This window comes from Ascidia mentula, chromosome 4, assembly GCF_947561715.1.
Source record: "Ascidia mentula chromosome 4, kaAscMent1.1, whole genome shotgun sequence".
Taxonomy (NCBI): Eukaryota; Metazoa; Chordata; class Ascidiacea; order Phlebobranchia; family Ascidiidae; genus Ascidia; species Ascidia mentula.
The window spans coordinates 7,887,461-7,910,925 of NC_138569.1; the positions used below are offsets into that span (position 1 = coordinate 7,887,461).

Consider the following 23,465-nt stretch of genomic DNA (forward strand, 5'->3'; position numbering starts at 1 on the left):
TGTTTAATGTTATGTCGATTGACTCAGTCACTGTTACGTTTTATCGGTGTCCATTTCACGTGGAACATATTTTCGGGTGACTTACATTCTCAGAAATGTACAGCGAGGGGTTAGAGGCATGCTGGGCTTCCGTTAACATACTACAAAATTCTCCACATTAGCTGTTTGTTTGACGGCATATGCCTCAAATCAAAAACAATCTTTCGTGGAGAAAAGATAATAGAATTTAATATTACATGTATCAGCGCTGGCGCCGTTTTGGCAAAATAAATGAAGCAGCGAAGTGTCAATCTGCCCTTGTCCATTTAATTGCACAATACCGTCTCATCTTACAACGGAACAAATATCCAATTACTCGATTGGCATAGCATATTGCATTCACAAAACGCAATATAGCTTACTTGAAAAACTCGTGAATATTAAATTTTTTTTGTTATTGACGTGCCGGGATACATATGGCCTTTGTTTCGTTAAATAGCATGAGCGGTGTGACAAGGGGTTTGTCTCACACTGGATCGAATAACTCAAAATTCCACAAAACAATAATGTATTTTTTTTTTTTTTATCTAAATGGGATTCAGTTTTAAGCATTGATTGTTCTGTTGTTTTGATTTAGTTGACTGACAAGCGATTGAATTCGCACTGTATCAAATGACATCAGTGGACACCAACCCGTTTTCATCAAGTTTCGGGACATATGGTCGATTTTGAGAAAAAAGAACGACTAAACCATAGTAGTTGTCTACCAGTGATACGTGGAGTGCCACCACTAAACACTCTTGCTATGTGATTGACAAATTTTTTCGAAAGCCGATTGCGTATTTTATAATATATGTACGATACAGCGTTGTTTTATGTCATACAAAAGCGCATTGTGACGTGTTCCCCGGACTTGAATCTCAGCAGGGTCCGCGACCACACTAACGTCATCAAAGGGGACCAGTAAGACTTGGTTTAACATTGCTGAACAAAACCAAGAGTACTTTTGTAATCACATTTAGGCTTACAATTTGAGTACGAGCAAATAAACGGAGATTCGAACCACGATGGTAGTGAGTGCTATGCCAAAAGTATTTAAGCCGGAACGGTAAGAATTTAACGGCTGGCGTGTCCCAAATAGTTATATAGTTAAATTTATTTACTTAAGTGAAAAATTTAACCCATAGTATACGAAAAGACAATAGTTTATTTTTCCTGTAAATTCAATCGTTTCAGTATAATTTTTTTCTTTTACCCTGCGTGAGTTGACAAAAAACCTTTTCGGACCGAGTAATTTGTGAGAAATTTATTCTTGCATTAACACTAATCTATTAACTGAATGACGACTTATCATTGACATTCATTGATGACGGTATGGTCGCCTTGTAATTACAGTAATTGTTACAGCCGATCCACAGCCCTCCCGCTAGCTGCACACAATCGATTGCCGGTCAATCGACGATGAAGATTACAGATCAATGTTGTCGATAACAGGCAGGATGTATCCTGGTTATCAACAACCCCGTCTGTTTCACCATTTCGCACTTGACTGCACAAAAAGCTTTGCGAAAGTGCAAGCTGAATTCCTTACAACCCAACAATGCCGTGTGTTAGATAAACAAAACTATTTGTTATAGTCACTCTGCACCTGACCTTTTAACAACAAAAGAAATAGCTTTTACGGCAATTAATATTTTCACGTTTACAAACTTCAAGTTGGCGACGAATAAATTCCACATGTCAAAAAAATAGATAACCATAGTAAACATGGCTGTTATCATTGAAAAAAATGGATGGGGCGACTCAGAGTCCGAGTAGGGCCGTGTTTCCAACAGAATCGTTTTCGCTGGTTCACTCACAAGGATTTGCCAATTTTCTTGTGATAAACAAGCATTTTGATTAAGATTAATAAAATAAAATGAAAAGGGTTCCAATTTCATGCATTAATAAGTCGAAGTAGCGAGAGGAAGTAAACACACACTGATCTCATCCCAGCACAATCCACAGCTAACAATTACCACGAAGTTACGTGTGTTTGTTTATTTAATACTTTTTAAAGCACACGAGAACAATGGGCGGTAAAAAAGTAAACAGATTTTGTTTTGGCCTCTGTAAACACACAAGAAGCACAAAATGATTTGTACAGATATCCAAGCCTTGTTACGAAAACTACATTCGACTTTGCTTACAAATTTGTCTTTTTTTAGGTATAACATTTTGGAGCAAGAAACAATGAAATTCTTGGCACAATAGTGTCAATTTGCCAAAACGATACACACTGTATAAGAAAAAATAAGCACTGTTACAGAATTGTTTCAACATTTATTGGATTATAGCATGTGCATTTCCATCTTATGTGCAAATTAAGTTCAAAAGCTGTAAGTGAAAGTAGTGGGTAGTGTATAAGAAAGTGTTACTTTTGCTGGGCGGAGACAAAATGTTGACTTCATTTTGGAAGTAAATGTCCAATTAGACTGAGAGACCATCTCAAAGATTTTACACACACGTTGAATAATATCATATTGGCCAGCAAGACCAAAAAACTCTAATCTGATTAGGATTATGTGATAAGTGGCGGGGTGTGAGATCTGTCAGCCCAATTGCAATTTTAGGGAAAATTGGTTTTGGCAGAATCAGGACGCACAATGCACAAATTACTGTAACAGCGAAATTTCGTTGTTTGCCAACAAGTCTGTACTCGCTGTGCTTACACAGTGAATGACCATTGCCAAGTGACATTTTAAGAAGTGAAGGCCCTGATGAACAGATTAAACATTCCAACCAAAAACTGCAATACACTTTGGTCCAGGTTTATATATCCTATGAACCATACATGGGCCCTCAAGCATATTTGTACCGTTTGATGAGAACAACATATTTGGTCAAAACAGTTTTAACAGTCTAAATTATTTAACAACGAACAGCATAAAGCTTGTCATGCAGCAAATTGTGGAAAAGCTGCGAGCACAAGACAATAGAACATTGATCCACTGCTCAAATTTCAAGCAAAAAAAAACTTTGTAGCAAAACCTGACCAGCATTTATCATCAATCTCTCAATATCCATTTGTATCAGTTAATCCTGGTGTGAGTTATATGCATAGTCAGCCTTGTTGTGCATGATTAACTTTCCATTGATAAAGTAGAAACTGTCAGACTTGGTGGCAAAGGGATTCTCAGTCATGCTTTTCACTAAAACAAGAAACCAACAATTTTAGATAAATATTTTCGTTACTGTTTACAAGACTGGCTGTGACCAAAAATTCTGTTTGAATTGAACAGTGAGATTAAGTAAACCTTGCCAAAGGCCCTCTGTCATTTTTAAGGTTTGTTTATGAAACATTTTGAAAGATATATATTTTTGAGAAAACTAGACATGTATGGGATTTACAGACTAATCGACAAGTCCTAAATTTAATATGGGGTACTGGGAGAGGCGCAGTATATTGTTTTGCCGTGTTCCAGTTAGGGTTGACTGAAGTTGAGTTAAACCACGGTGACAAAACCTGCCATTGTGGCTAGACAATAAAGTGCTGCCTTGTGAGTGGGCTTCATATCACAAAGAAAGGTAAACCATTGCCTGTTAAATGGCCCATCCCTACTGCAAACAACAGTTATGGCACCACTAGTTTATGTTGGAATGCCTGACAAAAAGTTCTTTTTAAGTTTAATCTGATCTGCCTACCAATTATAAAACATGTGCACTATGATTACTACTTTTTAACTTACTAAGATCTGCAGAAAGTTTGGGGAACTCGTAGATGTGCTCACAAGTGTTTTTGCTGTTTGGGATGCAGAAACCGAAGTCAAAATCAAAGCTTTTTAACAGCTGGTCGCGAAAGTAGTGCCGTTCAATCATGCGAAAATTGTCCACTTGTGCATCGCCAACTACAAATTCCACCCTGCAGTAAGATCAAAAACTGCCATGATTATCTAAAAACTTAAACCCAATAGGAAAACAACACATAATGGACAAAAATACAGTGAAGAAAGTAAATTATATAAAACGTTTTTTTCAGCAGAAACAAATATGGAAAAAAATATAAACTTGTTCTCATTTGGTATTCAGGACATGTAAATATAAACTTAATTTTTACTATAATTTAAATAACTTTATTTTTATGATTATTCCTACGCAAATAGGCACATACTGTTTCAGCAGTATAACAAAGTTTTAGGGCCATACTTGATCATGTAACATTCAAGTGTTTTCGAAAGGTATTTTGGTGTACACATACACTCCAAATTCGGGATTTTAAATACCATGTGTTGCATTACAGCAGTTGGCTAATTAAACAAAACGACTACCACCAAAAGGTGCAAAAAATATTAGTTTCAGCACAATAGAGCCATGAATAAAGTATGTTGTTATTTTGCAAATGCTGGTTGGTCATGATTTATGCAAGATGTCAGTAATAATGAGCTGTGCTACCATGTGTCATGCATGCATTGGCAATCTGCCGAATAGACTCACGTTGCTCCAACGGTCTTAAGTTGAAGAAACTCGGGAGTAAATTGATAGCGAACAAATCGACCAGCATTTGGATCACCGGACTCTGCAAGGGCTTGCAGTTCAGCTGGGTCTTCTACTCCAGGATAAACAACATGTCAAAATGATAATATTAAAACACTGTAAATATTTGTACTCAAATCAAAAGTTAATTAATTTTTGTAAATGCTTATTGAACATTATAATGTTTTTTAACCATTTGCACTTTAGATGTGTTTATTATAATGTTAAATTTCAACTGTATTTCTTTAGCAAGGTGGGTGTCTACCTATTACTGTTAACCAAATACAATATACATGTATATGTGTATTTAAAGTTTATTTTGGAAATGTGGGGGTGTGACTTGATCCGTTAAAGGTACAAGTCATTTAGCTTACACATAGTTTTGTGAGAACATCTTCAAATAACATAAGCACTAAACGCTCGCCGTTACAAAGCAAGGCAAATAGTTATTACTTATTCATATATTGGCTGTTAAAATGTGCACTCAAGACATGTGAACCTTTTTCTTCTGAATAGTTTATGACTTAATGTACACACAAAAACCTTCTAAATTGGTAAAAGTAATTGTTTCAGAAATATTGTGGAACAAACCTGGCTTTGCTATTTCAAATAAAACAACTTCACTTTCCATGTCTCGAATTTTAAAGCGAGTAAAATCTATTCCATATTTGTTGTCTTCCACAGCGCACAGATAATCTTTACAAAAAAACAAATATATATAAGAAACAGTATCAATTACTCCACAATACTCCTCGCTAATAAAATAAGTAGTTAATTGTAGACTCAAGATTGGAAAGTACATAGTTTGTGCAAGGACGAGGATCATCAAATAATTGAGCTGTTTTCGCATGATTGCTGTGGTGAATTTACACAAATACATATTGTAATTTGGTGGGCAATCTGCAGTCTGCCAGTGGACCTTGGTTCGAACTGATCCAAATCAGTTTCTGCGGAGGATTTACAACAAAAGGTTTTTTTATCTAACACATCCGCTATTTTTTTTATGGATTATCAGTAAACTTTTGTGTAAGATCGATATTTTAGATTTTTTCCAATCTGGTTTTGGCCAACATACTTTCTGTTGTGGTGGTAAGTTTCAACACGTCCTCTGGGGTTATGTTGCTTTTCTTCAACAAATCCTCTTCTGTTACAGTTTCCTTTGATTTCCGCTTTTGCCTTGATAGGAAACTGCCCTTCTTCTTGCTGTTTCCTGATCCACTCATGGTCTTAGGTGAACTTGCCATGTATTTATTCAACAGACAATCTTTCAAAATTGATACATAAACCTGTCCTTCACAGCAACCCTGGACGGTTCAACTAAAATGTAACAAGAAAATTTTAACGCAATACAAAAAGGCATTTCTTTCGCAAATAATTATCAGTATCCCCAATATGTGTTGAATTAGTTAGGTTAAAACGCGTCGCCGAAGTTTATCGTCCACTTCCCAAAGCTATTGTTCTCTTCTGAGTATTTGCTGTTTCATACCTTCGTGTTGACTTTGTCTGTTTGCTCTCTTTCTTCACTTCACCTGGTTGTGACGTCTGACGTGAAACACTAAATTACATTTACTTGGCCACTAGAAGAACAATAATTACGCTCAACAAATTGCATCGATCTATTCTTTGCATGGAACTGTTTTAGTATTATATGATTCTTTGATAAAAAAACAGGAAAAATAATGTAATCTCTTTTAAGCAGCAACTTACAAAAAAAATTCAAAACAAAAATTTACGAAAGGTTTAACCCAGCACCAAGGGTTCCACCTTCTTTATTTTATAGGCAAGTGTCTTCGAAGCTATATTGTAGTCAAAACTGTATTTAAATGTATTTCTTTACACTTTCTGAATGTGTGACATCCTTGTTGAGGGACGTCATCCTTAAAAATTTGCAAAATGTTGAAAAATCGCTAAATCCTTTTTCCAGTCGTCCCCTATTTTAGGATATTTTATATAGACATTAAAAACAAGTCGGTAAACCAAAACAGACAATGCACAAAGCAGCGGAAATGGGTATAGTGTTGATGTTATTCCAGTTTCTTCAAAAAAATGAAAAACCAATTGGCAGTGGATGCAAATTATTCCTTTGTTCAAGCATATGAAAATGAGCTACATGTAGCGTATGTCCACAGTGTACAATTGTACGTAGGCTACCTATACAAAAAAGGGAAATTCCAAACTGTGTCACAATGAAGGTGGGGTCAAGTTACGACGTAACACCAACGTATAATTATACAGACTAGACCATAGCACCCTCGATATACTCTAAACCAGGAGGTTCAAGAGCAGCTTTCAGAATACCTGTTTAGCGACTAATCAGTGATCTATCCATTGACGACCGCTTGTGCGCAGCCTGGTCCTGCGCTGTTCGTTCCAGCACTATAGACAAAAACACGTCCACCCACTCGCAACCAAGACAACCCACTCCTGATTTGAATGTTGGTGTTTTGATGTAGCAAGTGTATAGTAGCGGTTTTTCTGTAAACCACAACATTCATATAAAACAGGTTGTCACGTCACAGTACAGTATTGCAAACAATATGCGGCGAAGTTACGCCTATTACCACAGTTACCAAATTTTATCTGCATTAATCAGTTGCATTTCAAACATATATGACTCGCAAATTATGTCGAGTCAAAGCGCAATTCCCAAGTTTAAACGGAAAATACTACTACACCGGGTCACAATTTTTTTCCAAACTTGACCCACGAATAAGTATGTGTAAAACATAAATCTGTGCGAATTTTAATGTTAAGGTGTAAACAGGGCCACCATCTGTAGCTTTTGTTTATAAATTTAACTTGAAATACTACACGAAATCGTAGCGTTAACATTCGCACAGAGTTCTATGTTACATAGGCTTATATGTGGATCAAGTTTGGAAAAACTTTGTGACCCGGTGTAAAAGTATCTTCGAGTTTAAACAACACAAGTAAAAACTCGACGTACCGACTGTGGCGTGACCCAGCATGTTTGTAAGAGCCCGTGGCTAGTGTTTCCCTCAAGGTACCAAATACACATACATCATTATGTCTTACCCCTTACTCAAATAGAAACCAGATCAAACTTAGTTAGCTTATAACAGCAAAAGTTTAACAGTAGTATAATTTCACCCCACAAACATGTCGTCCTAAAGCAGGCACATGTGCGGATGAATACAAAACACTTTACTGGTTAAAGGTTAACCCGAATCAGTCAAGCGTTAATTATCGCTGTGACATACCCCCCGACGATGTACGAACCCATGAGAACATCCAAACACACAGCGAGAACGAAAACGAACGAACAAACAAGACACTTCAAGCCTTCTCAGTAGGAACATCCCTCCACTGCGACGCATCTGATCGTTCTTCGATTTTTGCTAATCTGTTGGCGACAAAGGTACAAAAACGTTTACTCGCATCACATTGTTTATGCATTGTAGAACTGAAATCGAGTTGGTCCGCAAAATTGATCGTTCGACACCCAGATCTAGCTCCCATATAAGAAGTTGCAAGGCGAGCCTTTCTTTTCCATTTTCTGAGTCGCAATCCTCCAAGTTACAACAGATCCCGCAACAGTTTGATTGCCTTACTTCAGTTTTGACGGATTTCAAACAACCGTCCACGTAGAAGTTTCGTTTCACGGTTGTCACTGCATCAGGACTAAAATTATCTTTATTATCTCCAGTCGTTTTTGTAAACAGAACCCAGCACAACTAGGAGACGAGGCTGCATGCGCCAAATATATTGTAACGAGCTTTTTCTGCGGATCGGCGGCGCTACACGCTACACAGCAGTTCTTTTGGCCTTTAGCCCAAACGCGTCCCAAATTCTCCTAGGTGGCCGAGCCCGCGGAACACAACAGACACTTGTATTCGATACAGGAACGACCGGCACAACAACGCGCCAAAAATGGAAAGGTTTCAAACTGTTTTTGGACCGATCAGTCAGCAGGCAAAATTTCCAAATTTCACACAGCTTATTCAAATAGAATCTAAACACAATTATTCAAATAGAATCCTTAGGTTCAAAAACACATTACCAAGCATTGGCAACACCAGAAGCAAGGAAAACCTAACACGCGGTCTGTCCGCGCAGAGCTACTGCGCAGCCTTTGTTAAGTAAATGCCAAACATAGAAAGCATAACAAAAGCAGTAACGAAAAGAACGAAATTTTGGTTTGGTAATCTACATATATGTACCAGCATTTGGTATAGTCTTCAGGTATCTTCAGTCTTTAGGCACACGACAAATCGCCTTCAGGCCACCAAACGAATCTCAGCACTGATGTATCAACTTGGTCCACCCTCACCTGATGAAACATCGCTTCAACGGCGACAAACGCAATTGGTTCCTGGCAAAATGAAACAAGTGTCCCAAAAAGGCTGTTTAATCTGGGCCTTCTTAAATCGTTTAGCTACGTATTTTAAAATCTGGCGGCACAAACAAAGACAACCCTCACCTTCCCTGGTTTCTGCGGGTGTGTCACGGGGTGATGCGGTAGGTTCCAATCGCCATTTTAAATATGACAAACGCTTTATTGCCATAGAACGGTTATTCGGTAGGTTTGGAGCATCTGGACTCCATGGCAATCGCAGTTGATATTGTCCATCATGGTACTTGACTGAGCCTTCCATCTGTTTAAATGTGTACCTGTGTTCTTTCGACATTGTCGTTCCACGTGACAGCGCGGTAGGACCGAAGTCACTTTCCCACATACACTTTATTTGTTGGTGCAACGTTTCGTCCTGCGAGTTTACAAAAATTCACACATACCAGTGATTCACTTGAACCACAACCATGAAACGGTCCCACAAGTGTCCAACCAAGCCTAAAATACACGGCACTTGACTCCTTTCGTCCGCCTCTTCCTTCGTCGTTGATCGTTGATCCAGAACACCCCGGGAACGTTGGCTCCAATCAGCAGCATGACTTCCCCATTGGGCAAAACAGAGTGGTGCTGGGTTCGAACTTTTTGTCGTTTCTTGGGGAAACCGATGTTGCGTTGGTCGATGCTCTTATCTTCTTCGGGAGAAATTTGTTACGCTTCTGCTGCACATCATTGTACTTCCGAGGACCCAACATACGACCAACTGTCGTGTTCCCAATATAAGCTTCATTCTTAACAAAGTCAACAACGAGGCTCTTCTCCACTTCCTTCAATGCCGACTGCGTGCATTGTAAACGGCTGCATTTCAAATATAGGACTCGCAAATTATGCCGCCGAGTCAAAGCACTTCACAAGTTTAAACAACACAAATAAAAACTAAAGGCATTGTGGGGTGACCCAGGTCTGTACTAGCCGGATATAAAACAAACAAGTTTTATCAGGGAAGTTTTGTTTGTTACGGGACGTACCTTTTTTCATTTCAAATTGGGCAAAATACAGATTAGGTTTTATACGGATCTATACGACCAAATATGACGAGATAGACTCCTTAGTGGCGTATATTTGGTGTCTATAGCTGTGAAGAGTTCAGCTGTTTTCAGCGTGCAGTCATGCGTCACGGCGGGTGGCAATTTGACTCGAAGGTCTTTGCAAATCTGCAATATTTCTGAAAACAATGGCAGAAATTAAAAGTTTTCTGTATTCTTGGCTTGGCAAACAGCAGCTGTCACCTTTGTATGACATTCACCCAAGTGGGTTCAAGGGAAGACAAAAGTTCATGTGCGAGGTACGTAAGTAAGGACGATTGTTATTATAGGCCTAAAGGCACAATTTGATTGTTCATCTTTTCTCACGTATATGTGATATGTGTGATTGAATAAAAGACAGAAACGTCGATAACAGCTTTTTCAATTTATGTCTCATTTTTGGTTTCCAGGTAAGGGTTGAAGGTATACCCTATGTCGGAATTGGAAATTCAACGAACAAAAAAGATGCTCAAACAAATGCTGCATATGATTTTGCAAATTACCTTGTCAGAGTGGGAAAAATAGATGCCAACAGTTTACCATCAAAAGTGGTGAAATTGAATTTTTCCTGCCATTTTCAGGAACATTTCGGAGCAATTAAATTAGACACGCTGTCCAGTCTGCAGAGAATAGCAGCTGCACATGGAAATTGTCAACATGTTTTTGTTTTTACACCAATATTTTTTTGAGTGCTTGGGAATTTTTTTTTTGGCATGCGTATGTCTAATCATAAAACAATTAAAGGAAAACAGATTGCCACATGCTTCAATTTAAGAAACAATTTGCACCAAGGATGTTTTATCGTTTGTGTGCACGCTGTTTTTGGGAATGTACACACACTCAAGCATGCAGAAAAGATTTGGTCCTGCATGCCCAAAATCTCTTAGGGAACTGCCATATTCTGCAGACTGGCACACCATGACAGCAAAGCTTTAGTACAATAGAAAATGCACAGTTGCCAAATTACTGTTCATGGCTTGTAGTTGATAAATGATAATATGTAAGAAAGTTTAACTTAGTTTTTGCACATACTAATAAACCCTCAGCCAACCATGAAACTGTCTTCTGTTCACTATTTGTTTAATTGCTTCTACTTAAAGTTGTATGTAATTTTATATTTAATTTTAGGTTGAGCAGCCATTTTCGAATCCAGCAAGTGAAGATACCTCTGAGAAAGAGAGAAAGAAAGACTCGACTCTGCCCTCTGGGGTTGTTCCACCTCACATGCAAATACAAACGCAGCTGCCATCATTTTCACCAGGCCAAGTTTCCAGGTATATTTGCAAAGATTTGGTGTTGAATTTAGACCAAAAACAGTATATATTTTACAACATTATTCATGTAAACACTACTGTGGTCTATTCTTACAGTGATCAGAAGGTGACATTTTCACATGCGCAAGCTGGGCCCTCGGAGCGTGGAAGGGCATTGCATGATTATTACAACCGAAAGCGGCAGATAGAGGAAGAGGAGGTGTGTACAATAATTAACAGAACTGGTTTGTTTGCTACTTTTGGCAGAACCATGATTTTATTTGACCTGAATTGCCATAAGCCTGTTTTATGTTCCAATAACGCACTGCAATGTCATTTTTTTAACAGACTTTTGGGTCAGAAGAAATTAACCTGAATGCAAAACTACATGGCAGCTGGACATTTGAAAATGCCAAACAGCGTTTGAATGAGTTTTTCCAGAGGGAGAGAATCTCACCAGAATACAAATACAGTCAAGTTGGACCTGACCATTGCAGGTTTATGCATTGCATTTGCTTGGTGTTCAGGAAAGTTAGCTGTGACCTTGTTCACATTGTACAAGACCACACATGCTACGTATAGTAACTGTTAGTGGTCTGGGTTTCAGTATAAAGCTAACAAATGCACTGCAACTTTCCTGAATAAGCTTGTGGCCGGTTGATGGTAAGACTTTGTTTGTTTTTGAACTTTGAAAGCTAGGTTTGTTATATTGTGTTTACTTTTTGTTTAGAACTTTTATTGCCGAGCTTACAGTGTATGTGAAGAAGCTTGGAAGATGTAAGCCTTCAACTTTTTCTTTAGTGTGTATTTTCTGCATAATTGCATTACTACTTTTGGTCTATTTTTCTGTTATTAAGTTTGCTTTGTAATTTTTTGTTGCTGTAAAAAATTATGTTACACAACTCAATAGCTCTCCATGCAAGAGAGCAAGGATCAAACAAAAAGAATAGCTCACAGTCATGTGCTCTGTCAATGGTCAGACAACTTTTCCACCTGGAGGCAATTGAAGGCTACACTGGAGTGACAAAAAAGAAGCCTTTAGATGAGGTAATATGTAATATTAACAATAAGCAAAATAAATAAATAGAGATAATGTGTGTTAAACACTTTGTTTCTATTTGTGTTTTATTAAATGATTTCTATGTAATAATTCTTTTTGCTGCTTTATTACTTAGTAGTTAGCAGACCCTTGATTGACAGGTTGAGCCATATACTGTGTCCTTGGCGCCATTGCTTGAGCAAAAGATAAAAGACATTGTTCAATCACAAAATGTGAAGCCCATTATCCCACCAAGTGACAGCTCACAGCCTATTAGCCTTGTTCCTACAAACCCAGCCCCTCCAACTGCAACCAATGCCAAACCGGTGGCTGGTGTTATTCCTTGGTCACCCCCCCAGGTGAACTGGGATCCTTGGACAAGCTGCAACATTGATGAAGGCCCTTTGGCCAATGTAAGTCGAAGTTTGTCATTTTGCTAGACAAGCAAACTTAGTAACATAGTTTTTAAGAAAAAAAGTTGATAGTTATAACAAATACATATTTTAAAAAATATTTACAGTCATTATCAATATTTTATCCAAAAATTGTCACTTTAGAGTTTTTATATTTCAGTGCAGTGATGAAAAAATAAGCAATGATCTGAAAAACAACCATGATTACTCCATGGAGAACAACACACATTTACAAAAGGTTTGTTATAAAGTATTTTGCAAATGTTTGTATGTCTGCAATACGGATGGCAGCCAGCTGTGAAATTGGTTTCTAGATGCTGGAAGAAAGAAACACTCTTCCCATTGTTGAATACAAACAACAATTACTGGATATGGTAGAAAAGAATGCTGTAATTATTGTACGAGGACAGACAGGATCTGGAAAGACAACACAGGTATGTTTCAACGCATATATTGCAGTAGTTTGTAAGGGTAACAATTTGGTGTTTCTGTCAAAACAATGTTTTAGTTACTACTTATTGGGCATAATGCAGAAGTATACAAAAAAATACATAAAGTATTACATAATTTTTGATCTGAAGCTATTTTGTGCTTACAGGTACCACAGTACATTCTTGATCATTACATTGAAACCAACCGGGCATCAGAATGTAACATTATAGTCACACAACCACGAAGAATAAGTGCTGTGTCGGTGGCGGAAAGAGTAGCTGCAGGTACACCAAATTTTTTGGCATTCCCAAAATAGAAGTCATCTTCATGTTTTTTTTTTTACCAGAGAGATCAGAAGATCTGGGCATGAGCACTGGATTTAGTGTGAGATTTGAATCAGTCTTGCCACGACCTCATGCTGGAATTCTTTTCTGCACAGTTGGTACAGTATAGCCCCTAATGAATTAATGTTGCAATATAAGTTGTAACAAAATTTGCACAAGTAGTTCAGTTATAAAATGTGTCATCAGGTGTGTTGCTCCGCAAGCTGACAAATGGTTTGCGGGGAATTTCCCATGTTATCGTTGATGAAATCCATGAAAGGGACATAAATGTAAGACAGAAGTCAGCAATAAGTTGTTCGAGTTAACATAACTTTTTACATTGGACTTTTCAGACTGACTTTTTGTTGGTTGTCCTTCGTGACATTGTGGCCACTTTTCCCGGTGTTCGGGTCATTTTAATGTCGGCCACAATTGACACTAGTATATTTAGTCAATACTTCAATGACTGCCCGATATTGGAAGTAGAAGGGCGCACACACCCTGTTCAAGGTGAATAAAGTAGACATGACCAACTATATTTGTTACCTTGTTTATTAGGTTGAAGATAGCTTGTTGTATTGGACTAACATTGTGCTTACCATAAAGGCTTGTATCTACTTTCAGAGGTTTTCTATTTCTCTATTCCAGTGATTCCCAACCTTTTTGTGGTTGCGTACCACTTAGAGGCAAACAATTTCGATGCGTACCACCTAGTTGAATGTTAAAAGCAACCTTGGGGATGAAGTAATAAACATTTAGGAATCACTTACACTTTTTTCAATTCGAATTATATCCGCAAATTACGGAAAGGTGTTCACGTACCACCTAGAATGCATTCGCATACCACCGGTTGGGAAACACTGCTCTATTTAATGTCTTTGTTAAGGTAAATATGAAATTGTTTTTGAAGAATATTTTATGGAAGACTGCATTGAAATGTTGAAGTTTGTTCCTCCGCTGAAAATAAACAAGCGCAAAGACAAACGCGGAGACAACAATGCTGATGAAGATGATTTCACTGCAGAAGATGGGGTAAGCTCAATAATACAAGTTATGATGATATACAGTATACAAAGAATCTTTTGTATGGAACCATCCATGGAATGACATGCTAAATGCCTTGCAAAAGTTTATCATTAATTTATTTGTTTTGGTGTAACAGGAAAATTTAAACCTTTCAATCAATCCCAAGTATTCAGCACAAACGCACCATGCCATGGCGCAAATTAGTGAACGGGAAATGAGTTTTGAGCTTGTCGAATCCCTACTTAAGTACATTGGAGGTAAATTGGATATATTCATTTTTTGCCAGAAATATTGTAACACGTTTGTTAACAGACCTCGGCGTTCCTGGTGCTGTGCTAATATTCCTTCCTGGATGGAACTTAATTTATTCCCTCATGATGCATCTGAAACAACACCCCCTGTTTGGCAAGTTGGAAATTTCTTTTAATTTTCTGTCCTACTTACCAAAGTTTTTTTTTAACAAGCACTATTAGGTTCTATTTAAACTCTAGGTCTTTTTGTGTGTTCAATTTCCTGAGGGGCCAGTTGTTTTTAATAAAACTTTTTTTAGGTGGAAGCATGTACAAAATTTTGCCTCTGCACTCGCAGATACCAAGAGAGGATCAGCACAAAGTTTTTCACCCCGTGCCTGAAGGTGTTACAAAGGTATAGTATGTTTTTAAATGTTATATTTGTTCTGTTGAAGGGTAATTATGTCCCTTCCCAGATCATTTTGTCCACAAATATTGCTGAAACGAGCATTACCATCAATGATGTTGTGTTTGTGATAGACTCTTGCAAGTAAGTTGCATTTTAAAAACAAATTTTGTTTTCTTGGTGATAATTACCACCTGAATGTTACTGGTCTTCTTTATTCAGTGATAATGTTATTTTGTGTTATATGGTGCTTGTTAAAGCTTTTTTTCTGATTTTTTTGTCAGAGTAAAAATGAAAATGTTTACCTCACACAACAATATGACCAACTACACCACAGTGTGGGCATCGCAGTCTAACTTGGAGCAACGTAAAGGCAGAGCAGGAAGAGTTAGACCCGGCTTCTGTTTCTACCTGTGCAGCAAGGCACGATATGAAAAGTGAGGCTTAGTTACCTGCCTGATTCAATAAAATCGAAACCAGGTTGTTGCCCAAATCCCCTGGTAATCGTTATTATTTATTGTAAAGAATGGACGTACACTCCACACCAGAGATATTGCGGACAGCACTGCATGAAATCGCTCTTAGTATAAAACTGCTACGTCTTGGTGGAATAGGAGAGTTCTTATCAAAGGTGATTTTGCACAAGACAAGTTGTAAATTTAGATCATAGCAATACATTTGAGCTGTGAAAATAATGTATTTAAAATGGGTCTGCTTAAAATTGTTAGGCATTGGAACCACCACCACTTGATGCAGTAATAGAGGCTGAGTACCTTCTCCGTCAAATAAAAGCATTAGATCGAAGCAATGAACTCACCAAACTGGGAAGAATTTTGGCAAAAATGCCTCTGGAGCCAAGACTGGGAAAAATGATCATCTTGGGATGTAACTTTTTGTAAGTTTCTGCCAGATATTTTTGTCCCTCTGAATATGTTTCAACTTTCAAAGATAATTCATTACTGATGCTGCCAGGCATATGATCAATGCAAAACAGATCTGCTGGCAATAATATTTATGAATATAAATATGTTTAAGAACTGACGTTTTCGCAAAAAAAATTAAAAATTTTTTATTAACTGTGGTTTCCCTTCATGCATGAATGTTCCAATGACATTAATTTATGCTTGGCGGCAAAGCAAAAAAATATTTACTTTTGCATCCTCAGTATTGGAGATGCGTTGTGCATCATGGCTGCTGCCTCATGTTTTCCATCTCCATTTGAAATGTTCGGAAAACGATTGAGTTGGAAACACAGAACGTTTTCTGGTCTACGTTTTAGTGACCATGTTGCTCTCCTGATGTCATTTAATTCATGGGAGAATGCCAGGTAAAATTAACAAACAATTAGAGAATTTATGTGCAAACTTTTTAAGATGGGTACATACTAATGCATTTAAGTTTAAGTGTTGAGTACTTCAATTTGAGGCAAAATGATCAAAAAGGCAAACATTACATTGCCTTCAGCATATATATACATATATATACTTCAATACCAAGTTTGGGTAATGCCTGTAAATTAGTTCCAGCACAAGAAAACCACATTCAAATTTATGTGTGTTAATTTTACAAAACGGGTGGCTAATTTTCGTTCTAGGATGGTTGGAGAGGAAAGTGAATCACGATTCTGTGAAACTAAACAACTTAATATGTCAACACTGAGAATGACTTGGGAAGCTAAAAATCAACTCAAACAAATTCTCATCAATGAGGTATTAACATTTGTTCCAATTAGGTTCAGTAGGTCATGAATAGATCCTTTAAAACTCATAGATCTTTTAAACTCCATCAAGAATGTGTCAAGTGAATCTAATAGCTTCAGTTTTAATACCTAGCAACATTTTTTTGAAAACAATTCAGGGATTTCCAGAGGAGTCCTTGGATACCTCTGAATTCAACCCCAGCGGATTTGATGAAAAACTTGATATCGCCATATCCCTTCTTTGCATTGGCCTGTACCCTAATGTGTGTATGTACAAGGAAAAGCGCAAGGTATTGTGTGAATCAAAACCCGCACTCATCCACAAATCATCAGTTGTTTGTCCATTTGGGAACAAGGATTGTATTTTTCCATCACCCTTTTTCATTTTTGGAGAAAAGGTATGCTTATGCTCATGTCATTTGTGTCACTCTGGGTTTTTGAGTTGCAAAATAAGCAAACAATGGCTTTTCCAACATAAACAGTCTTATTGGGTGTCATTTTGAATCTTTGTCTAGAAAAAAAAAGGAAATTTTGCTTTTTTGTATATTTAGTATGTTTGTGTTTGCTAGATTCGGACACGAGCTATCAGTGCAAAACAATTGACGATGATCAATCCACTTCAGTTGCTTCTATTCACACCCTGTGCAGTGGTTGCACAAGAAAACCAAGTTGTAGTGGATGATTGGTGGGTATTTTCTATACCATAACTAATACAAAAAAAGTTTTTTAGTTTTTGTGTGGCATACCAAGTGTGATAACGAAGTGTGGGCCAAAATGTGTCACTTAAAGTCTCGTGTCCATCAGACATTCCCACCATTCCAGGACTTCCAATTATTTTCTCATCCGCCCCCTTTTAATTGATAAAAATACTTTTGAGTCATTTGTTGGACAATCACCTGGTTTTTATATTTTGATTAAACAACTAAAAAACTTCAGGCCTATCACCTATGTATTGACATTTGTGTATGTGTGACACTGGTGTACTCTCAACAACCCCATGTGGGGTCCCCCATTTTGGATTTTAGCATTCTGTGACTACAGTTAGTTGTCTTGCAGTTAATCTACACAATGCTTTTCGAAAGGGTGTTTTTCATGACAATGTTTTAAATTGCAGGATAAAACTGGTGATGGATGTTGAATCTGCCTCAAATCTTGTCGCGCTTCGTTCTTCAATATCACAAATTATTGTGAGAAGCACTTCTGACCCAGAGTCCATAAGTAAACCTGCGCCAGAAGACCAAAAACTGCTCGAACTAATAAAGGACATATCACATGTAGCAGCTGCAGGCTCTAAGATAACACCCAATGAAGCTTTACAAAGGTGTTTTCATGGATTCTTTATATTTTTGTTACTTTGCCATTGACTAGGAAAACAACATACCTACAGTGCCTAACTAGATTCTACTAGTATTCCAGAGCTAAACATACTCAAATGAGTGTAAAAAGATCAACATATACTTTTTAATTATAAATGCAACAAATGTCAGATATGACAAAAAGCCTCATACGAAAAACTCTTCATTATGATTTTAGCTTTCAATCTGATAGCGGTCCCCCATCTTCAAAGTATTACAGAGAAACGGGTGGGGAACACCGGGGTAGAGTTGGACAGCAGGGTTACAGTGGTCAAGGCTATGCCAGTGGATATGCTGGTGGAGGAAGGGTAAGTTGATTCAAAACATAATATATATTTTTCTTAACTGTGCACTGACTCAACGTATATATAAACATATATATTGGTTGTAAATTGATTTCCATTTTTTAGGGTTATAGAGGAGGCTATCGTGGCTCTACTTTCAGAGGAAGAGGAAGGCCATACAGAGGTGGTCAAGGCAACCGTCACAGTGCTGGTTTTCAACGTTCACACAGAGGAAGATGGTAATTGGTGTTGTCGCTCAACTACCCAGAAGACCTCACTAATGTACACCGTTCTGTATGTCATGAAGGGAACTGTATTTCCACAATGCTGGACAAAGCATCTTTGCCTTGTGTTCCAATGCCACCGATGATGTAGAGTTTGCCTTGCAACCATGATAGACAGTGACCAAACCTTTTCAATGTATCAGCAGTTTTCTCTGAACCAGTGTCAATGCGCCACCATTTCAAAGCGCAAGCATCATGGATGTAAATGTTGCCGCTTGTGCAGTCTCTTACTTTGCCAAACACTTCCCCTCCGTGCACAATAGACCACCTCACGGCAGCCACACTGGCATGGTGCCTTAGTGCTATTGGTTTAACAGCTACAACTGCTTTGTCCTTTCCGTTGATCAGCTGAGAAACAGATTTATTTAGGCCAGACAATAATTTTCAAAACAAAATATTTTGGAAAAATACCTTCTCAATTGCATGTTGCAAGTCTTCGTTTGGCAAAGTAATGATTGGTGATCCTACATTGATAAGGTCTGGTGTTGCAGAGTCCCGTCCACCAGTAATCACAACAGAAACCTGGTGTTGTTTCAGTACAGAGTGTTTGGTCCCCAACAAGCAAGCAGTGTGGCCTGATCTGTATTAACTTGTTTAATAATTTATGCTTATTCCTGTTTGTTTGGTGGTAAAAAAAATAAATACCTGGATGAAATGTGGTTGGACATTTCTTCAAACTGGTGTGTTTTCTTTGTTGGATTTACTTTCAGTTTGAAGACACTTCCATATCTCCTCTGTGTTCTCACACCCCCTTCACGACCTGTGATAATCATTTCATTGTTCGTGACTAATGTGCATGTGTGACTGCTCAGACCTGTAATGTATTGATAAGTCTGTTGGTATGATCTATTGTAGAAAGTCATAATATATGCATTTAACTTTGTTTAGTAATTAACATACCGGCAGGAGCATGTGATTTTGAAGAAGCCAATGACTGACGCCAGTCTGATTTCTCTATGTCAAATATCCAAACATCATTAACACGTTTTTTACCATCCCACCCCCCAACAATACAGATGTATTTGTCATCTATTGCCACAGCAGTGTGATGGGACCTATTCTGCAAATACAACGTCAAAAAAGAAAGGCAAAAAAATTAACTGTTTCAAGAGTACGAAATACCTGGCTGGACCAATTGTTTTAGTTGGAAGCTTTTGAATTTGTTTGTCCGTCCCAAACACGCAAATATCAGCTGAAGGATCTTCCTGGGTGGGGTAGTGTTGATATCCACCATGCATGTACAACTGAAATGCAAATTCGGGAACTCCATTGGCCTTTATGAAATATGACACCTCTTACATTATCACCGCAGACAACACTGGCATGAAAGCATGTCGTCAACTTGTTGCCGCTTAGGGTTTGAAAAGACCAGGACATGTTTTGTTATACTTTTTGGGCGGTTTTCCTTAGTTTTGTGCTAATAACTGCAAAGCAAAAGGAAATTGCAAATAAAATTAATTGGTAATCAGTAAGAATCACATACATTTTAAAAATTATACCCTAAGCGTGACGAGAAAAAAACAAAACAAAACAATAGATATCATGTTTTGCTAAAAAAAAGAAGTATAACTTTGATCGAATACGTGTGTGAACAACTACCATGCCAACAGCAATCCTCATCCAAGCCTGCAGGGTCGAATTATAATACTTGTTAATACGTCAAGTTCTCATTTAACCAAATTATATTGATTTTCCGTGTCATACTGTTATGATAATTGTTTAATTTACTATTTTGTTTACTAATACTATTTAGTTTTCTCCAATATAATGATAACAAAAATTGTTTAGATACGGATAAATTTCCAAAGTTACTAGCTTTGCAAACTCCAGAAGCTGCGATATTGCGACTGCTATAGGAATAACAAAAACATAAATTTTCGCCACTTTTCCTGCGTAGTGTTGCCTTTGTTATTCAAAATGAGCAAGAAAAACCACAAAGTTGCTGAAGAACTTTACAGAACTTCTTGTCAGAGACACTGTGAGTGAAAATTTAAATACTTATTAACCGCTAACACAAAGTCTATACATTTTAGCTTTGCTTAGTGTTTTGAAATTAAAACTAGATTTTGTGTTTATAGGCTTGTGCCGACGGCAGCACGCAGTTGGGTTGCTCTGAGCCTAATGCACAGTTTGTGTTAATTGACATGTTTTATTTCACTGTAGGTCCTTATTTGTTGTTAACATGATGCTCTGTTTTCCTTGTATTTTATTGTGACTAAGTTACAGTGCCATAAGGCTACATGTACAGACAAATAAACGATTATTGTCATAACATTTAGGATTTTAAAATATATAACATTAGGTTTTGACAGTACACTGTTATTGTATTTGTTGTCTTGTCATATAAGCAATAGAACCCTTTAAACATTTATTATTGCAACCTGGTCTGCAGTATGCAATGACTTTAGTATTGTGTGCATTGTGCAGCTGTTTCATTCTTTTTAGATGATAAGAGTGAAGTTGAAGCCTTGATCGTTTGTTACCAAGACCTGGTGGGAGGTTTTAAGATGGATCGCAGCATGTTCAGAGAAATTCTCCACCGGAAATTTGACATGACTGATGACATATTAATGGACCGAGGTACAGTTATGTTGTATTCTTATTGTGTGTGGAGTGTCTTTATTGTATGCTGTATGTCGTTTTTAGTTTTTAAGGCCTTTGACAAAGACAGTGACTCCATTATTTGCATGTCGGAGTGGGTTGAAGGGCTTTCAATTTTTATGAGAGGAACAATAGAGGAAAAAACAGACTGTAAGTATTATGGTACTCCCTGATAGACTTTCAATTTATAAATGAATAGCTGGACAAATATTAACATATTCGTAGGAAAATAAATATTTTGTCCGTGTTTAAACCGAAACAAAAGCTTTTTATTTTATTTCTTAGATGCTTTTAATGTTTATGATCTCAATGGTGATGGATACATTTCAAGGGAAGAAATGTTCCAAATGTTGAAAACGAGTCTAATAAAACAACCTACAGAGGAAGATCCAGATGAAGGAGTAAAAGACCTGGTTGAATTGGCTCTAAAAAAGATGGTACTTGTTTTTATGATTTACTTATGGCCTACTTGGTGGTAACAAAGTGAGGTTCAAATCCAATCTTTGTTGTTTTTTGAACCAGAATATCTTACCAAACTTTTATATAAATAAAAATTGGATGTTTAAAAGTTGTAACTGAAAGTGTAGTTGTGTGGCATTATTCTTGTCAATATAACTGCTGGTTTGTACCTCTTTGCCGGATAGTTAAGGCATAATACTTGTTTTAGTTAAGGCAAAAGTGACAACAAATAAGACAAAATTATATGAATAGCTTGATTTGATTTATTGGAGACACAAACTAATCTTGTTTTAGTGGTCAGTGTATTCTTTTGTCATCATGGGGAGTTATTTAAAATCGAAATCACCAACCTTTGTTTGCGTATATTTTTTATAATTTTATGTTTATTCAAATCTAAAAATACACTCAATCGGCTTGAACCATTGGGGCATGTCTAAGCACTGAAAAAAAAATCCAGATGGTTGACATGCTGACTTACTTATCTCATGATCGAGCACCCATAATCGCTGATAATGCATCACAATGAGTTTTGAGTCGTCACAGCCCATAGAGAAAACTTCTGGATCCGTTCCTGCTGTATGTCCAGTGTAACAAAACAGGTCTAAGCGTATTTTGTTCTTTTTAGGATCACGACCATGACAGCCGATTGTCGCGAACTGATTTTAAAAAGGCGATTGAAGATGACAACTTGTTGTTGGAGGCGTTTGGTGCTTGTTTGCCAGATGAAAAATGTGCATGTGCTTTTGAAGCAAAGCATTTCGGTCACAACCGGATGGGTTAAAATTGTTTGTCCTCATGTGCTTTTGCGTAACATTGGACAATGCCCTTTTTATTATTTACGTTTTGTTTGTCGCAAGTGTTTTCACAATTCGTATTTTCGCGGCCTCTCCGTGATTTACCATACGGCAGTATTTCTCGGCCACCAAATCCACTGTATATAAACTGAGTGTTTCTAAAACTTTTGTAACATTGCACAATAAGTTACCTTAGCAATAAATCCCGTACGGCACAAACCAAGGCGAAACAATATGCGTATTCGTTAACGTGAAATTCCACCCCAACGTGACGATAGACCTAAACGTTGTATTAGTTCAATAAATACCTAAATTTGTTGCGCATAAATGACAGCCAGTTATGATGATTGTGGTCACATCTTTGCGACCAGTTTCCAAGGATGTTGGACAATGTTATTGATAACACTGGTATATGTTCTCATGGAATGCTTAAATGCTGAATCTTCATACAGATCTTATACTGGTGTGGTCGTCTTTTACTCCTTTTGCAGCTCTAGGAATGTTCTTCAGGTTTGGTTCAAATGCTTCGCTACATCAATATCAGAAGTGAGAAACCTACATAGGAAACCTAGTTGGTGATTTCGAAGGTGTAAAGAACTACTGCCGCAAAAAATTGTCCCCTGGCCTATAAAGACCGTTTTAACAGCAACAGTATAAGACAGGGGCCTCAAACTCGCCCGTGAAGCAGTTTGAAATGTCACTGGGTACTGTTGTTTCAAAGTAAGGTTAGCAGTAGTTTCTGGAAAGACATCAGCTATTGTGATTGTTTCGTCACACTGTGCCGTTTATAAACTGTTGGAGATGATGAAGCCAGCTACGATTTGTTCACTTTGCTATGTTTCTTCTTATCAGCCTACATCAGGGGTGCACAACCGCCGTCGTACGGCCTCATGTGTCCGTGGATGCTAATTCAATGCGGCCATGCACATGCATAAAAAAAACATTTGTATTGTCGCCGTACATTGTTAAAAAACTTAATTGA

At 37.5% G+C, this 23,465-nt stretch overlaps 4 protein-coding genes across 5 annotated transcripts; 2 read left to right on the top strand and 2 right to left on the bottom strand.

The window, feature by feature from the left end:
- Positions 1-1,804: 1,804 nt before the first annotated feature.
- On the bottom strand, positions 1,805-5,804 carry LOC145897805 (protein unc-119 homolog B-like). The gene is made up of 5 exons (XM_082986250.1): positions 5,567-5,804; positions 5,083-5,187; positions 4,453-4,564; positions 3,708-3,880; positions 1,805-3,170 (listed from the first exon to the last, which is right to left on the bottom strand). Exons 1-5 carry the CDS (start codon positions 5,733-5,735, stop codon positions 3,055-3,057), a joined length of 675 nt encoding a protein of 224 aa, XP_082842376.1. The 5' UTR covers positions 5,736-5,804; the 3' UTR covers positions 1,805-3,054.
- Positions 5,805-9,872: 4,068 nt separating this feature from the next.
- LOC145899125 (ATP-dependent RNA helicase A-like) lies at positions 9,873-18,613 on the top strand. Its single transcript, XM_082987843.1, has 29 exons — positions 9,873-10,145; positions 10,296-10,436; positions 11,014-11,159; positions 11,256-11,358; positions 11,487-11,635; positions 11,869-11,915; positions 12,049-12,185; positions 12,339-12,590; positions 12,751-12,828; positions 12,905-13,024; positions 13,189-13,306; positions 13,369-13,464; positions 13,553-13,635; positions 13,699-13,855; positions 14,256-14,377; positions 14,508-14,628; positions 14,684-14,776; positions 14,922-15,016; positions 15,078-15,151; positions 15,292-15,444; positions 15,533-15,638; positions 15,736-15,902; positions 16,173-16,334; positions 16,602-16,716; positions 16,865-17,104; positions 17,276-17,391; positions 17,821-18,027; positions 18,240-18,369; positions 18,472-18,613. The coding sequence occupies exons 1-29, from the start codon at positions 10,035-10,037 to the stop codon at positions 18,586-18,588; spliced, it is 3,756 nt and encodes a 1,251-aa protein (XP_082843969.1). The 5' UTR covers positions 9,873-10,034; the 3' UTR covers positions 18,589-18,613.
- Positions 18,614-18,644: 31 nt separating this feature from the next.
- On the bottom strand, positions 18,645-20,055 carry LOC145897021 (kelch domain-containing protein 9-like). 2 transcript variants are annotated; one of them, XM_082985177.1, is made up of 6 exons: positions 19,929-20,055; positions 19,752-19,873; positions 19,530-19,684; positions 19,275-19,389; positions 19,041-19,209; positions 18,645-18,977 (listed from the first exon to the last, which is right to left on the bottom strand). In XM_082985177.1, exons 1-6 carry the CDS (start codon positions 20,004-20,006, stop codon positions 18,645-18,647), a joined length of 972 nt encoding a protein of 323 aa, XP_082841303.1. In that variant the 5' UTR covers positions 20,007-20,055. The 2 variants fall into 2 exon arrangements, with proteins under 2 accessions (XP_082841303.1, XP_082841302.1); XM_082985176.1 differs by having other exon boundaries at positions 19,275-19,443.
- Positions 20,056-20,449: 394 nt separating this feature from the next.
- Positions 20,450-22,929, top strand: LOC145898743 (calaxin-like). Its single transcript, XM_082987327.1, has 5 exons — positions 20,450-20,607; positions 21,075-21,209; positions 21,276-21,380; positions 21,516-21,667; positions 22,315-22,929. The coding sequence occupies exons 1-5, from the start codon at positions 20,547-20,549 to the stop codon at positions 22,468-22,470; spliced, it is 609 nt and encodes a 202-aa protein (XP_082843453.1). The 5' UTR covers positions 20,450-20,546; the 3' UTR covers positions 22,471-22,929.
- The last annotated feature ends 536 nt before the right edge of the window (positions 22,930-23,465 follow it).

Coding starts and splice junctions, on each gene's coding strand:
- LOC145897805 (XM_082986250.1), bottom strand. CDS start 5,735: ATGGCAAGTTCACCTAAGACCATGAGTGGATCAGGAAACAGCAAGAAG. Junction 5,188..5,566: donor ACTTACCACCACAACAGAAA/GTATGTTGGCCA, acceptor TTTTTTGTAAAG/ATTATCTGTGCGCTGTGGAA. Junction 3,171..3,707: donor CAAACTTTCTGCAGATCTTA/GTAAGTTAAAAA, acceptor TTCTTGTTTTAG/TGAAAAGCATGACTGAGAAT.
- LOC145898743 (XM_082987327.1), top strand. CDS start 20,547: ATGAGCAAGAAAAACCACAAAGTTGCTGAAGAACTTTACAGAACTTCT. Junction 20,608..21,074: donor AACTTCTTGTCAGAGACACT/GTGAGTGAAAAT, acceptor CATTCTTTTTAG/ATGATAAGAGTGAAGTTGAA. Junction 21,381..21,515: donor AATAGAGGAAAAAACAGACT/GTAAGTATTATG, acceptor TTTATTTCTTAG/ATGCTTTTAATGTTTATGAT.
- LOC145899125 (XM_082987843.1), top strand. CDS start 10,035: ATGGCAGAAATTAAAAGTTTTCTGTATTCTTGGCTTGGCAAACAGCAG. Junction 10,437..11,013: donor ACAGTTTACCATCAAAAGTG/GTGAAATTGAAT, acceptor ATTTAATTTTAG/GTTGAGCAGCCATTTTCGAA. Junction 15,152..15,291: donor TTTGTGATAGACTCTTGCAA/GTAAGTTGCATT, acceptor TTTTTTTGTCAG/AGTAAAAATGAAAATGTTTA.
- LOC145897021 (XM_082985176.1), bottom strand. CDS start 20,006: ATGTCCTGGTCTTTTCAAACCCTAAGCGGCAACAAGTTGACGACATGC. Junction 19,685..19,751: donor AAAACAATTGGTCCAGCCAG/GTATTTCGTACT, acceptor TTTGCAGAATAG/GTCCCATCACACTGCTGTGG. Junction 18,978..19,040: donor TGCAACATGCAATTGAGAAG/GTATTTTTCCAA, acceptor TCTGTTTCTCAG/CTGATCAACGGAAAGGACAA.